This window comes from Rhinoraja longicauda, chromosome 2 (genome assembly GCF_053455715.1).
Source record: "Rhinoraja longicauda isolate Sanriku21f chromosome 2, sRhiLon1.1, whole genome shotgun sequence".
NCBI classification, from domain to species: Eukaryota; Metazoa; Chordata; class Chondrichthyes; order Rajiformes; family Arhynchobatidae; genus Rhinoraja; species Rhinoraja longicauda.
This window is the reverse complement of record NC_135954.1, coordinates 50,156,366-50,173,053: the sequence shown is the minus strand read 5'-3', so window position 1 is coordinate 50,173,053 and position 16,688 is coordinate 50,156,366. Positions and strand designations below refer to the sequence as shown.

General features: G+C 44.4%; 1 protein-coding gene across 1 annotated transcript in view; it reads right to left on the bottom strand.

Moving 5' to 3' along the window:
* Nucleotides 1-16,688, bottom strand: part of znf830 (zinc finger protein 830) — a 48,069-nt gene that overhangs the window by 9,141 nt on the left and 22,240 nt on the right. The window contains exons 6-9 of the mRNA XM_078428060.1: nt 4,471-4,558; nt 2,482-2,545; nt 2,228-2,308; nt 328-404 (exon numbers count right to left, since the gene is read on the bottom strand). Coding sequence (XP_078284186.1) covers nt 328-404; nt 2,228-2,308; nt 2,482-2,545; nt 4,471-4,558 — 310 coding nt within the window. The remainder of the gene's footprint in view (nt 1-327; nt 405-2,227; nt 2,309-2,481; nt 2,546-4,470; nt 4,559-16,688) is intronic.

The window sequence follows — 16,688 nt, the reverse complement described above, 5'->3', positions numbered from 1 at the left end:
AATGTGGAAATTTCTGTAAGGCACAGCATAAATGTTGGTTTTGCAAAGGCTTTTGGAATCACACTGCAAAGCAAAAAATATGCAAAAACCGGTTGTGATAGAGACAAGTAACTAAGTAATGACACTACATACAATCACCAAAGCAAGATAATGCAATAAAGGCTATTTACCTCAGAAATCAACCAGTGTGGCACTTTCACTTTTAAATCTCAATTCAACATCGTACATTTATAAAGTACTGCAAATATGATGTATTTTCTTCCAATTAGATATTTAGTTATAACTACATTTTTCCCGCACTGTTAAATGAAATCTGTTTTAACTCACATTTGTTCATCGATTTCTTCTATCTGTCTATCCAACCGAACTTCTTCATCATTTTCTGCTACGATTGCTTCAGAAACCTTTGGGTTGTAAAGAAAGTAATGGTAAATAAAGTTGGACAAATATTCATTATATGTTTAGTTTTAAACTAAAGAGCGGTTTGTGAGTTTGTATCTGTATTTCTTAGTGTTTAGGAGAATTAGAGGAGCCTTCATAAAAACACGCAAGGTCCTAAGGGTGCTTTGTTGCATAGATGTGCTGGTTTATACCCAAGATAGAAACATAGAAAATAGGTGCAGGAGGAGACCATTCGGCCCTTCGCACCAGCACAGCCATTCATTGTGATCATGGCTGATCGTCCACAATCAATAACCCGTGCCTGCCTTCTCCCCATATCCCTTGATTCCACTAGCCCCTAGAGCTCTATCTAACTCTCTCTTAAATCCATCCAGTGATTTGGCCTCCACTGCCCTCTGTGGCAGAGAATTCCACAAATTCACAACTCACTGGGTGAAAAAGTTCCTTCTTACATCAGTTTTAAATGGCCTCCCCTTTATTCTAAGACTGTGGCCCCTGGTTCTGGACTCGACCAACATTGGGAACATTTTTCCTGCATCTAGCTTATCCAGTCCTTTTATAATTTTATATGTTTCTATAAGATCCCCTCTCATCCTTCTAAACTCCAGTGAATGCAAGCCTAGTCTTTTCAATCTTTCCTCATATGACAGTCCCGCCATCTCAGGGATCAATCTCGTGAACCTACGCTGCACTGCCTTAATTACAAGGATGTCCTTCCTCAAATTAGGAGACCAAAACTGTACACAATACTCCAGATGTGGTCTTACCAGGGCCCTATACAACTGCAGAAGAACCTCTTTACTCCTATACTGAAATACTCTCGTTATGAACGCCAACATTCCATTAGCTTTCTTCACTGCCTGCTGTACCTGCACGCCAACTTTCAGTGACTGGTGTACAAGGACACCCAGGTCTCGCGGCACTTCCCCCTACCTAACCCAACACCATTGAGATAATAGTCTGGGGAAGCGTCTCAACCCGAGACATCACCCATTCCTTCTCTCCTAGATGCTGCCTGGCCTGCTGAGTTACTCCAGCATTTTGTGATACCTTCGATTTGTACCAGCATCTGCAGTTATTTTCCTACTACCTTCCTAAATAATGGGGAATGTCTTTAAATTAATAGATGAACTGTGTTGTAATTTAATGAAACATTTTGACTCCAATTACATAAATGTCTTTTGGTTATGACTTTGCATGGTTCTTCGACTAAAGTTTTGATATTGAGTCGCCCAAGATCAAATTAGGAGTTACTTACTTACTGTGTGCTGAAATTGAAACAAAAAGTCCAAGGTAAAAACTCCCAAGCAGTAATCAAATGGCTTATTGTGAAGGCCAGAACATGGCAGAGATTAGATCAGGGTTGTCCATCATCAGAGACCTCTGCGTCTTGGACTCAGGGTTGCATTTTGGTTTGGCAGAAACGTAAGATTTACAAGACAAATTGCTCTAAGCCATAGTCCAAATAAATTCACTATCAATGTATGAGCAATATCTTTTACTGAAATAAGCCCAAGTCTCAATCCACGGTTGAGGGTATGGAAGACTCTACCATTTAACATCTTTGAAATTTGATGGATACAATAGAGTGTCTGGAAACGTGGCGACTTGTGTACTGCTTCAGTGTAATCTACTATTCTTGCTCTCTTGGACTCGAGTATGATTCTGCCTAAGTACATACGATTTTTACTGAACTATATACAAAAAAAAACACTGTACATTGTGCATGAGACAATAAAGTACTATTGAACATTGATTGTATTTTCTCCAAGTTAGATCCTTTATTAATTCTTGTTTTGTCAAAGAGTTTGAAACATCAACTCACCGTATTAATCTGTCTGATTTCTTTCTGAAATTCATCCCACTCTTTATCCATTTGATCTTTTGGCGGGTCGACCTTCCGCACCTGTATAGTGAGTGAGGTGATAAGTATATGCAGGCTCTGAAATAGTCAGTTGTCAGAAGCATAACAGGTTTGTGTTGCCCTCTACAGATCATCAAATACAGAGACTGAACACAGACATTTGTATAACAATGTGACAGCTTTGGAGAATGATGTACATTCTATAGTGTACTTGCCCTTGCATCTTTTACTGGATCATCAAAGAATCCTTCTGGCAAAGCTTCCGCTGTATTTTCTTTCCTGAAGCAACAAGATAATTCTGATCACTTTTTGAAGAAATTAATCACCAGCAGTTTAATTCATATTGTTTAAACATGACATGACCTCTACAGTCAATTAGATTGAATATAATATTCTATCATAAACATTTAGTTTAGCTTTCGAAATGTTAATATTTTAGTCTGTAAGTGAACATGAATTCCTTTTTCATACTTTTTTAGCTTTCACAAATATATACCACGAGATATGCAGCAATTCCGATGAAATCACACAACCTGCTACTCAACAGCTGAGCAATAAATGCAAAACCTTTCAACTACAACCACATTTTGAGAATACATTTCTTCATAATATTGAGTTCATTAAAATTACTGTATTTTTCCTATTTTAATAATTTTCTGGCAATATATAGTAACATAAAGTGCTAAAAGTAATCTGGAGCGCCAAAGACTGAGTGGGGACCTGATAGAAGTTCAGTAAACCCTTGTTATAACCCTTGTTATAAAGGGGAAAATTGGTGTCTGTTATTGCTGATTGTCCGCTGTAACAGAATAGGGTATTATCTTTCTATATCGTTGAAGCAAAGAACTGCAGATGTTGGTTAACACACAAAAGGACACATCATGCTTGAGTAACTCAGCGGGTCCGGCTATATCTCTGGAGAACATGTAGAGGTAACACCACAACCATTCTTCACACTGATTCAGGCTGCTGAGTTACTCCAACACATTGTGTCGTTTCACCTTAAAATTAGGTGCCGATGCCGCTGGTCTGCACCAGCAAGCCCTTCACCAGCTGCTGCACGGTCCAGTTGATGCGGCTCATGTTGTAGATCTGGGCCGGCAGCGCCATCTTCAGGTCGCTACCACCGACAGGCTGCACTCGTTCACCATGTGGCTGCCTTCCTTCTCACCAGCTACCCTTTTTGAGTTTAGTTTATTGTCACATGTACTGAGGTACAGTGAAAAGCTTTTGTTGTGCGCAAACCAGTCAGCAGAAAGACAATACATGATAACATTCCTCCTGATCATGATTCTTCCTGTCGGCTGTCACGTTGTCCGTTCCCAGCTTCCAAGGTGGAGTATGTCGGCGACTCTGGGGAGAAGAAAGGAGGCAGCAACAATGGAATGGGGGAGAGACCAAGCGGACAAAGCAATGGGCCGACAGAAGAGAAGCAGTAGCTGGTGAGAGGGGAGGGAGCCTCACAGAGACCAAACAAATCATGTCGATGGAAACGGCTTGAAGAAAGCACTGTCCCCAGGGGCTACAACGAGCAATGAGTCGCGTCAACCGTACCATGCTCTGAGTGACGAAGGGCTCGCTGGTGCACCTTGCGAGCCAGGGGTGGGGCGGCAGGACCGTCTGCTAGAACCAAAATCTGTTATAAAGATGTCTCTTCAAACGAGGGTTTATTATGTATAAAATTATAGGTATGGATAGGGATAGAAGTAGAGCCTTTTTCCCAGGATGGAAATATCAAAGATTAGAGAGCATGGCTTTCAGGTGAGAGAGGCAAAGTTTAAGGGGGAGTTTGTTTTATTTACATAGAGTGGCAGTTGCCAGAAGTGATAGCGGAGGCAGATAAGATAGCGGCATTTAAGAGGCTTTTAGATTGGATCAGGGATATGCAGGGAATGAATGGATATGGATCACATGCAAGCAGAGATTAGTTTAATCTGACATCAAGTTTGGTACGGGCATTGTTTGCCGAAGAGCCTGCTCCTGTGCTGTATTTTTTTCATGTTTTATTCAGAAAATGTTTATAAGGTAGAGATACCTTGGCCAAAAATTATATGCTTATAAAAATATAATTAAAACAGCTGGAATGTAATAAACTTATTTTTCAGAAATTGAGTAGTACTTTAAATCATGAGGACTAATTGTAAGTGGCGCAATTACTAAACTTGCTCTGTAATTAGTTCATAATTACCACATCAGAATTTCACCTTTCCACAGTCTTGTCTGGTCGTTCTGGCTTTTGGATAGATCCAGAATGAGAAACTGCAGAAGACGTTAGGCCGCTATCAAAGAAATCTAGAGAGAATATAGGAAAGAAATTAGTCAAGAATCAGAAATGTGGAATTTAAAATCAGGGCAAATTATTTTTTTCCTTCTTTCAAAATATTAAAAATGTTCTTCACTCACACATTAAAATGGTTTTAGCTAATACAATCTACATGTTTAAGCCTCCTTCAGCACCATTATTCTGCTGCACAAAAGAAATTCAATTTGTGAATACTCAGCTTTCCGAGGGGGGAAATAGACCAGAAACTCAGATGTATCACAACATACTTGCGTATGTTATACTATGAAGGAGAGCTATGACTTCTAGCAGTATCTGGGAATTTGGGAGGGGATTTGAGGGACATGGATGAGAACATCTGTATTTAGGATCAGTTGGTTTCAAATTCTATCTGACAAAACAAGAACAAATCAGTAGAGTCATTGAGTCATACAACACAGAAACAGGCCGTTTGACCCAACTTATCCATGCTGACAAAGATGCCCCATCCAAGCAAGTCCTATTTGCCCATATCCCTCTAAACCTTTCCTATCCATGTACCTGTCCAAATATATTTTCAATATTACACTACCTCGGTAGTGGGGAAGATGCTTGAGTCGATTATTAAAGATGTAATAGCAGCGCATTTGGAAAGCAGTGACAGGATCGGTCAAAGTCAGCATGGATTTATGACGGGGAAATCATGCTCGACTAATCTGCTGGAATTTTTTGAGGATGTAACTAGTAATAATACATTTTATTTATATAGCGCTTTTCATATACTCAAAGACGCTTTACAGAGATTTTGAGAACATAGGGAAATTAATAAATAGATAAATAAGTAAATGAACAGAGAAAGGAGACAGAAGGTGAGGTGACCTTCAGTGGTTGAAGGCAGTACTGAACAGGTGAGACTTCAGCGATGTTTTGAATGTGGTGAGTGTGGGGGAGTCTCTAACGGTTTGGGGTAGTGAGTTCCATAGGGTGGGAGCAGCGATGGAGAAAGCCCTGTCCCCCCAGGATCTGAGTTTAGTCCGGATGTGGGGGGATAGGAGATTGGCAGCGGCAGAGCGGAGGGTGCAGGTGGGAGTGTGCCTGTGGAGGAGGTCGGTCAGGTAGGATGGGGCCAGGTTATGGAGGGCTTTGTAGGTTATGAGGAGGATTTTGTACTGGATTCTCTGGGGGATGGGGAGCCAGTGGAGTTTATAAAGGACGGGGGTGATATGGTCACGGATCGAGGTGTGTGTGAGTAGACGGGCAGCGGAGTTTTGAATGTATTGAAGTTTATTGATGATTTTTGAGGGTGCGCCATAGAGGAGGCTGTTGCAGTAGTCCAGACGGGAGGTGATGAAGGCGTGGATGAGGGTTTCTGCAGCTGTGGAGGAGAGGGATGGACGGAGACGGGCAATGTTTTTGAGGTGGAAGAAGGCTGTCTTTGTGATGTGTTTGATGTGTTTGTCGAAGGAGAGGGTTTGATCAAGGATGATTCCAAGATTCCGGATGTGAGGTGAGGTGGATACTGGGAGACCATCAATGTTGAGGATGAAGTTTTGGGTGGATTTGGTGAGCATTTTTGGACCAATGATGATGATTTCAGATTTGTTGCAATTGAGTTTGAGGAAGTTTGATTGAAGCCAAGATTTTATTTCAGTAATGCAGTTTGTCAGTGTAGAGTGTGTGGTGGAGGAGATTGACTTGGTGGAGATGAGGAGCTGGATATCATCGGCGAAGCAGTGGAAGTTGAGACCATGACGGCGGATTAATTGACCAAGGGGGAACAGGTAGAGGATGAAGAGGAGGGGGCCAAGGACTGAGCCTTGGGGGACACCTTGGGGGAGGGGAGCGGTGGGGGATTTACAGTTGTTAATGGAGATGAACTGGTGTCTGTCAGAGAGGTAAGATTTAAACCAGGATAGGGCTGTGCCGGTGATGTTAAGGGAGGTTTCAAGTCGGGTGAGGAGAATGGAGTGATTTATGGTGTCAAAGGCGGCGCTGAGGTCAAGTAGGATGAGGATGTTGAGGTTGCCAGCGTCGGAGGAGAGGAGAATGTCGTTTGTGATTTTGAGGAGCGCAGTTTCAGTACAGTGGTTTGAGCGGAATCCGGATTGGAAAGTTTCATACAGGTTATTGGTAGAGAGGTGGTATTTGAGTTGGGAAGCTACAGCACGTTCCAAAACTTTGGACAGAAAGGGTAGGTTGGAGATTGGTCTGAAGTTGTTTGGGGTGTCAGGGTTTAGACCAGGTTTTTTCAGAATGGGGGTGACAGCAGCGATTTTGAGGGATGGCGGGACGATGCCAGTGGACAGGGAGGAGTTTATTGTTGCAGTGATAAGTGGAGAGAGAGCAGGAAGGCAGGCCTTGACAAAGCTGGAGGGGATGGGGTCCAGAGAGCAGGTGGCAGTTTTTATTCCTGTGAAGAGGTCAGAGAGGTCGGTGGTGGAGATTGGGGAGAACTGAGGCAGGGGCTGACAGGATAAGGGGGGGCAGGTGGTTTGAGGGGGAGCAGGTGCGTTGGTGGTTAAGGTGCTGTAGATGTTGTCTATTTTGCTTTGGAAGAATGAAAGGAAAGTGGTGCATTTGTCAACTGTGAATGATTGGGAGATGGTGTCCAGGGGGCTGAGGAGTTTGTTTATTGTAGAGAAGAGTGTTTTTGGGTTTCCGGAGCCAGAGTGAATTATTTGAGAGTAGTAGGTGGAGTGGGCATGGGAGAGGGCATCTTTATAGTGCTGTATGTGGTCTTTGTAGGCTTGGGAGTGAATTGTGAGACCTGTTTTGTTGCGGAGTCTTTCAAGTTGGCGGGCATGAGTTTTCATCACGCGGAGTTCAGGGGTAAACCAGGGAGCAGAGTGGGTGAAGGAAACTGTTTTGGTTTTTATAGGTGCAAGCTGGTCGAGGCAGGAGGAGAGAGTGCGGTTGTAGTAGTCAGTGAGGTCAGAGGGGCTGTGGAGGTCAACGAAGGGAGAGGCGGACATTATTTCAGAGAGGGAGGATGAGAGCGAGGTAGGTGAAACAGAGTTCAGCTTGTGGAAGTTTATTTTGCGTTTTTGCTTTGGAGCTGGGGTGGGAATGTTGATGGACATGGTGATGGCTAAGTGATCAGAGAGGGTGGGGTCGGAGCCAGAGAGGTGATGTAGATTTAGTCCAGTGGAGCAGACAAGGTCCAGAATGTGCCCACGGTTATGGGTGGGAAAATGTACGTGTTGAGTGAGGTTAAAGCAGTTGAGTATTTCAGTGAAGTCAGCGGTTATTGTGGAGTCAGTGGAGTCCATGTGGATGTTGAAATCACCGAGGAGGAGGATTGAGGGGGAGAGAGAACAGAACTGGGTCAGAAAGTCAGAGAAGTCAGAAAGGAATGATGGGTGTGGTTTGGGAGGGCGGTAGACAACTGCCATGACTAATTTTGTGTGGCCAGAGAGTTTGAAAGCCAGGTGTTCAAATGACGGAGCAGATGAGATGGAGATGAGGTTGATCTTGAAGTCCTGTCGGTGAATTACGGCAATCCCACCACCTCGGCCTTCCGAGCGTGGTTTATTGATGTAGGAGTATCCGTTGGGTGTAGTGAGGTTGAGTGAGAGGTAATCCAGAGGTTGTTGCCAGGTTTCTGTCAGACAGAGGAAGTCCAGTATGGATGGATAAGGGAGAGCCAGTGGATGTGGTGTATCTGGACTTTCAAAAAGCCTTTGACAAGGTCCCACACAATAGATTAGTGTGCAAAATTAGAGCACATGGTATTGGGCGTAGGTTATTGACATGTATAGAGAACTGGTTGGCAGACAGAATGCAGAGTAGGAATTAATGGGTCCTTTTCAGAATGGCAGGCAGTGACTAGTGGGGTGCCGCAATGCTCAGTGCTGGGATACCAGTTATTTACAATATATATATATATATATATATATACGATTCAGGCAAAGAAATTAAATGTAACATCTCCAAGTTTGTGGATGACACAAAGCTGGGTGGCAGTGTGAGCTGTGAGGAGGATGTTATGAGGCTGCAGGGTGACTTGGGTGAGTGGACAGATGCATGGCAGATGCACTATAATGTGGATAAATATGAGGTTATCCTCTTTGATGGCCCGAACAAGGCGGCAATTATCTGAATGTTGTCAGATTAGAAAAAGGGGAAGTGCAACGAGACTGGGTGTCCTTGTACATCAGTCATTGAAAGTAAGCATGCAGGTACAACAGGCATTAAAGAAAGCAAATGGCATGTTGACCTGCATTGCGAGAGGATTTGAGTATAGGAGCAGGGAGGTCGTACTGCAGTTGTACTGGGCTCTAGGTGAGACCACACCTGGAGTATTGTGGACAGTTTTGGTCTCCTAATATGAGGAAGGACATTCTTGCTATTGAGGGAGTGCAGCATAGGTTCACCAGGTTAATTCCCGGGATGGCGGGACTGACAGGTGATGAAAGAATGGATCGACTCGGCTTATATTCACTGGAATTGAGAAGAATGAGAGGGGATCTTATAGGACATCATCGCACAATTAAACAAAATCAAGTGGACATTTCAGTGAAAAGGTTTCAAGGGCGAATAACTGAAAGAGGGAGTAAAGGAGCTGAAAATATTAGATGTAGAAAGAATGAAAATACAGAAAAGGAGAGAAAAGTTGAGGTGGTGAGTTGAATGGGAGAGTACATCAAAATTCTAATAATGCATTAACACTGGGGACATAGATGGTGCTGGACTAGCAGAATTTCTGGACTATTACTGATTAGTAACTTAATTTCCATTGAATTCACTTTTATTTTAAAGATCTTACACAGAGCTACAATAACATTTTCCACAGGTGCATGATAAATTTTCCAGTGAACGTGTTAAGCTTAAACGGAGGAGAGGAAAACAGGGCCCAGGTGTAGTTAAGATGGATTCGTTCAACCATCCACTCTTGTTCATATTGTTTTTTTCCGTAAGATCTTTTTTTTTTAAAAAGGTGTGTTCATGCCACATTGTTAGAACAGCTATCTGGTTTTGCAAGTTTGACTAGTTCCCTCAATAACAAAAAAACTTCCTGCTCTTGACAAATTATCCAGTGGTAAGAGAGTTATCAATTTGTGGAATTCTCTGCCACAGAAGGCAGTAGAGGCCAATTCACTGGATGAATTTAAAAGAGAGTTAAATAGAGCTCTTGGGGCTAGCAGAATCAAGGGATATGGGGAGAAGGCAGGCATGGGTTTCTGATTGTGAATGATCAGCCATGATCACAATGAATAGCGGTGCTTGCTCGAAGGGCCGAATGGCCTCCTCCTGCACCTACTTTCTATATTTTCTAAGAGGAGACCATTGCACCAGAACACGGGTTTGTATGTTAATTGGCTTTTGTAAATTGTCCCTAATATATGGCTAGAACTAGTGTACAGATGATCATTTGTCATCGCGGGCTCGGTGGATCGAAAAGCCTGTTTACATGCTGTCTCTAAACTAAACCTCGGTAATCAACAGTATTTTGTATCTTCACACTAATGCATGTGATAATGCAAAAGTTGTCCATCTTATTAATTATCTATTAATCTCATTAGGTATTAAGCTACAGGACCAGCAATCAGAGTCCTAAAGTACTGATCCACAAAGTATGAGTTGAATCCTACCGTGGCAGGAGTGGAAATTAAAGTAATTAAATAAATCTGGAATTTCAAACAGCTGGTAACCAGAAGATTTAGACAAGGCAATCAAGAAAAGGATCAGTAGGTGCATGTTGTTTTATATGCTGACTAGTGACCAGTCTGAAATGATGGTGAATTGATTAATAACTTTTAAGAGAGAATTAGATAAATAGCTGAACAGGAGCCTCGAAGGGGACAAGAGTGGGATTGTTTTGATCCCTCTTTCAAAATGCCAGCACAATTTTATAAAGAGCGAAAACTTTAAACAAATGTTAAATGTTATTTGTGGAATACATTGGAATGCTTTCCTTCCAGATTGAAATATTTTAGGGTGATTGGAACATTGTAAATCAACACAGATGCAAAAAATAATGTATAACTAAATGACTCCATGAAGACATTAAATATCAACAGAAAATATTAGAGATACTCATCAACAATGAGCAGCATCTGAGGTGAGAATGTTCACAAATACTGCCTAACCAACAAAATATCCCCACCACTTTTTCCTTTTTGATATTAAAACCACCTCTAGTTTTAGCTGGAATACAGCACAAAGAGACCACACGTGTTCACAATTTTGCATCAACACTTACTCATACAAACAAATTGTTTGTAAAGGCCATAAATACTAGTAGCTTGCAAACTGCACACACCAATTTCTGGAATACCTATTTTTCTGCCTTATTGTGTCAGCCAAGTCAATCACAAATTCCACTTTCTTGGTACAAAACAGCTGGCAATAATTTTAGTGACATGTTCACTATAACTAGGAACTCTTTACCCAAAAATGATAATGTGGGAGTCAGTGCCACAAAGAACATTGCAGCAAATGGCACTCATATATTTAAGAGGTTGGATAAGCATATAAGGAAGGAACAAAATGATAAACTGGTTGAGCAATAGGAAGTGATTCTCCAAATCAAAATAGTGACATAAATCAAATAGACTTGATTCTGTCCTGAAAATTAACTTTAAAATAAAACGTCACAAATGAGAACATAGAACGGCATTGCACAAGAACAAGCCCTCAGCCCACAATGGCCCTGCAGAACATGATGCGGTTAAACTAATCTCCTCTGCCTGCATGTGATACATAATCCCTCCATCCCCAGCATATTCATGTTCCTCTCTAAAACATAACATTTTTCTGATTCTTAAACTCAATAGCATGACTGAAGAATGCAAGCATACCATAAGCTTTCTTTATCACTTTATCCATTTGTGTGGCCACTGTCAAGGAGTCATCGACTTGGACCCCAAGATCGCACACTGTACATCAATGCTGTTAACAGTCTGGCCGTTAACTATATACATTCCCCTTACAATCGACCTCCAAATGTGCAACACCTCACACTTGCTCAGACTATCTGCCATTTCTCCGCTCAATTGTATGTATATCCAACTGTATGCTTTGACAGCCTTCCTCACTGTTCCCAACTCCACCAATTATGGCGTCTGCAAACACTAACCAATCCATCTACACATTTACTATATTTTTTTACTTATAATTATAGATGAAGATGATTCATTCCATCCTAATCCAACCAAAGAGATCCTATAATCTTTCCATTCTAAGGTTTAATTGATTCTTAAATTATCCAAATAATACCCGTCTCAAGAAAGCATAATAGTAATTCTCATCAGTTTGAATTACACAAATTTGCCCTTGTAGTGGCCTGGATACAGTCAGAATAAGGCTAGATGCCAGCCAGGTTTCAAGTATCTTTAATGCCGATAACTTGCATCCACACGCCTGTGCGAGATAACCATTTATGAGGTGTTTGCGCAGTAATCAACCAGAACCAGAACGAGTTCCACCGAAGAAATGAACGATAAAAACCCCTCAGGGGAAACCCCGTAGTCTTGGGCAGTCCCTCGTCCCTGTCCACCCAGTGCCGAGGGGGATGACACAAGGAGTGGCCTAATCCCAGGAACTGCCACAGGACCCCTCCACCCCCCCCCCCCCCCAAGAACCGGAGGCACGAAACGGACAGGGGAGCGCACGAGGCGAGCAGCCCAGGCGCGCACCATGCCCGGCACAGGAACCGGCTACCTGCCGACAGGCAGAGGGGATAGAGCAGACACCGGAGGGGATACCCGAGACAGAGGGCAACCGCGCGGGTGGGCCGCTCAACCAGCACAGGCTGATCAATGTCCACATGCGCCAGCTTCTGCCGCGCAACCGAAACGGTCTCACGCCGACCCCCCATGTCCAGGACGAATGTGGACGAGCCATGCTCGAGGATCCTGAAGGGACCCTCGTACGGCCGCTGGAGAGGTGTCCGATGAGCGTCCCTGCGCAGGAAGACAAACTGGCCGTGCTCCAGAGCAGAAGGAACATGCGGACGGAACGACCCATGACGAGACGTGGGCACCGGCACCAGCTTGCCCACCTTCTGCCGAAGACATTGCAGGGCGGCTGCAGGCTGCTCCACCTGGCCTTGTGCTGGTGGGATGAACTCCCCGGGCACCGTTAACGGGGCTCCATTCACCAACTTGGCGGAGGAGGAGGCCAAGTCCTCTTTGGGTGCGGATCCCCAGCAAAACACACGGCAGGGCGTCCACCCAGTCTGGGTCAGTGAGCCGAGCCTTTAGGGCCGCCTTGAGTTGGCGGTGGAAGCGTTCTACTAGGCTGTTCGCCTGCGAATGATACGCCATTGTGTGGTGTAGGTGAACTCCCAGGAGGGCCGACGGTCGCTGAGGCCGTCCATGCGCAGGATCCGAGTCGCCCACTCGGACTCGCTAAGGCCAAACCTCCTTATGAGCAGCGCCTTGAGGCCTTCATATTTGTTAGCTGCCGGGGCGGCGCGGAGGTAAGGTTTTACTCGCCTTGTGGTTGCCTGATCGAGAGTGCAGAGGATGTAGAAGTATTTGGTCTCGTCCACCGTCACGCCCTGCAGAGCAAACTGTGCCTCTGCCTGCTGGAACCAGATATCAGGCTCTTTGATCCACAGAGTCGGGAGCTTCAGCGTGACCGCGTGGAGGTCGGCATTCTGGTCCATCACGACGCGTGATGAAACGAAGGGGTCACCAGTGTAGTAGCCTGGACACAGTCAGAATAAGGCAAGACGCCAGGCAGGTCTCAAGGTATCTTTAATGCCGATAACTTGCATCCACACACCACAACTTCCACCGAAGGGATAAACGATAAAAACCCCTTAGGGGAAACCCCGTGGTCTTGGGCAGTCCCTCGTCCCTTTCCATCTAGTGCCGACGGGGATGACCCAAGGAGTGGCCCAAGCCCCAGGGACCGCCACACCCTCACAGAATTCACACAATTACTACCCAGAAATATGAGATGCAGAATAAAATTTGCTCCCGTTGAATTGATGTGGAAAAAGATAAATTAATACAAAAATCAATTATTTTCAATTCTAGTGTTTTGAGGCATGTGCAGATGATGCAGTTTTGTGCTATAGAAAACCGATACGGACTATTTTCTAGGAAGGTGGGGATAGCTGTATTTTTAAGAGGTCACTTCCCTCTTCAGAGCTATCATTAAAAAAAATGTTACGCAAGGGATGTAGGTGAAGGTTAAGGCAAAATGACAACATTCTACATTTAGTATTTCCTCGATTGCAACAATTCAGGATGAGTCAGAAAATTGAACGTTTATGCTTACTTCCCGATCCGCAAATCATCCTCGCCCACAACGAGAAGAAGAAATTAATGGACGATCCATTTGAAAGTTCAAGAAGCAGTTAGTATTTATATGTATAGGAAACCATTCAGCCAACTGTGCATGTTTATGCTAGCTCTTTGAATAAGTAACTCTATCTATACTGCTCTTCTTTAAAAAGATACTGTGAGGGAGATTAGGTTACGGAGAAATAAGTGTCAAAAGTATATTCTTGGGATTGCTAAAATGTGGGAAGAGGTGGGCCAAGCGAGGACAGGGGAGGGGTATTCATTACAGTTTTAGGTTATAAATATTTTATTTGCCTTATCACATGCATTTTTAGCATGACATTACAAAGACGCATTAAATACTGAGTTGTGGTGCATTGGTCTCCTCTTACTCCTGTGTGATTTGTCGGAAATGGTCATTATTATTGCGTGAACCAATCAAACTTGCCAAACCAAACAGCTATTGTACCGATGTGGCATGTGACATGATCGTGTCTTATTTGTGGAAAAGTACAAAATGAACAATAGTGGGTGGAAAAAATTATCTACTTTAATCTTGCGGAACAGCAATTACTAATACTCTAAGGTGTGTGGTTCTCATAGCAAACATAGTGTTCAATTTTAATGCACAAGTGGCTGAATCATCTTCCCAATTTCCAACAACGTCCTCCCCCTGCACATTCACTTATCCTTCCATCATTTCCAGTTCTCTCTCCTTAACCTTTGAATATAGTGAAACTCTGACAAGCCAATGTATGATTGTTCAGAAATCCTGATGGTTTGCATCCGGCCCATCGGGTTCCGTGTCCCACTTAATGTTTTCCGTAATTCCTACTTACTAATTGTTCAACACAAACAGCCATAACAAAGGAACAGCTTTCCTCTGTAGGTAACACGAGGCATCACAAAATGCTGGAGTAGCTCAGCGGGTCAGGCAGCATCTCTGGAGAGAAGGAATGGGTGACGTTTCGGGTTGAGACCCTTCTTCAGACTGATGTCAGGGGGGCAGGACAAAGAAAGGATATAGGTGGAGACAGGAAGACAGTGGGAGAACTGAGAAGGGGGAGGGGAAGAGAGGGACAGAGGAATTATCTAAAGTTAGAGAAGTCAATGTTCATATCGCTGGGCTGTAAGCTGCCCAAGCAAAATATGAGGTGCTGTTCCTCCAATTTGCGGTGGGCCTCACTATGACACTGGAGGAGGCCCATGACAGAAAGGACAGACTGGGAGTGGGAGGGGGAGTTGAAGTGCTCAGCCACCGGGAGATCAGGTTGGTTAAGGCAGACTGAGTGAAGGTGTTGAGCAAAACGATCACCGAGCCTGCGTTTGGTCTCGCCGATGTAGAGAAGTTGACATCTGGAACAGCAGATACAATAGATGAGGTTGGAGGAGGTGCAGGTGAACCTCTGCCTCACCTGGAAAGAGTTTGAGACCTTGGATGGAGTCGAGGGGGGAGGTAAAGGGACAGGTGTTGCATCTCCTGCGGTTGCAGGGGAAAGCGGTGGTTTGGGTAGGAAAGGACGAGTGGACCAGGGAGTTACGGAGGGAACGGTCTCTGCGGAAAGCAGAAAGGGGAAGCGATGGGAAGATGTGGCCAGTAGTGGGATCCCGTTGGAGGTGACGGATATGTTGGAGTATAATTTGTTGGATACGCTGACTGATGGGGTGGAAGGTGAGAACGAGGGGGACTCTATCCTTGTTACGAATGGGGGGGGAGGGGGAGCAAGAGCGGAGCTGCGAGATATAGAGTAGGCCCTAGTGAGAGCCTCATCTATAATGGAAGAGGGGAAGCCCCGTTTCCTAAAGAATGAGGACATCTCTGATGCCCTAGTGCGAAACACCTCATCCTGGGCGCAGATGCGGCGTAGACGGAGAAATTGGGAGTAGGGGATAGACTTTTTGCAGGAGACAGGGTGGGAAGAAGTGTAGTCCAGATAGCTGTGCGAGTCAGTGGGTTTGTAGTAGACGTCGGTCACTAGTCTGTCTCCTGTGATGGAGATGGTGAGATCCAGAAACTGTAGGGAGATGTCGGAGATGGTCCAAGTATATTTAAGAGCAGAATGGAAATTAGTGGGGAAATGTATGAAGTCGGTGAGTTCTGCATGGGTACAAGAGGTAGCACCAATGCAGTCATCAATGTAGCGGAGGTAGAGTTCAGGGATGGGGCCAGTGTACGTCTGGAACAGGGATTGTTCGACGTACCCGACAAAGAGGCAGGCATAGCTAGGGCCCACGCGAGTGCCCATTGCTACGCCTCGGGTTTGGAGGAAGTGGGAGGAGTCAAAGGAGAAGTTGTTGAGGGTAAGAACCAGCTCTGCTAGGCGGAGGAGAGTGTTAGTAGATGGAGATTGGCTGGTTCTACGGTCGAGGAAGAAACGGAGGGCTTAAAGACCATCCCTGTGGGGGATGGAAGTATACAGTGACTGGACATCTATGGTAAAGATGAGGGAGTGGGAGCCTGGAAACCAGAAGTTATTGAGCAGACAGAGAGCATGTGAGGTGTCTTGGACATAGGTGGGGAGGGATTTGACCAGGGGGGATAGGATGGAGTCAAGGTAGGTGGAAATTAATTTGGTGGGACATGAACAGGCAGAAACAATGCCAGGACAGTTCTGTTTGTGGATTTTAGGGAGAAGGTAAAATCGGGCCGTGCGGGGCTGGGGAACGATAAGGTTGGAGGCATTAGCGGGCAGAGCGCCGGAATTGGTGAGATCAGTGATGGTGTTAGTGATTGTCATCCTCTGTAGGTAATTTGGGTTGGTTAACTATTTGTGGGCATAGTGTCCAGTGTTATAATTACCTTCATTCTCACATTTGTAAGTATGAAACATTGATTTAGTTTAGCTTGGAAATACAGCGTGGAAACAGGCTCTTCATCCACCAAGTCCACGCAGACCAGCAATCCCCTATTCACACTAGTTCTATC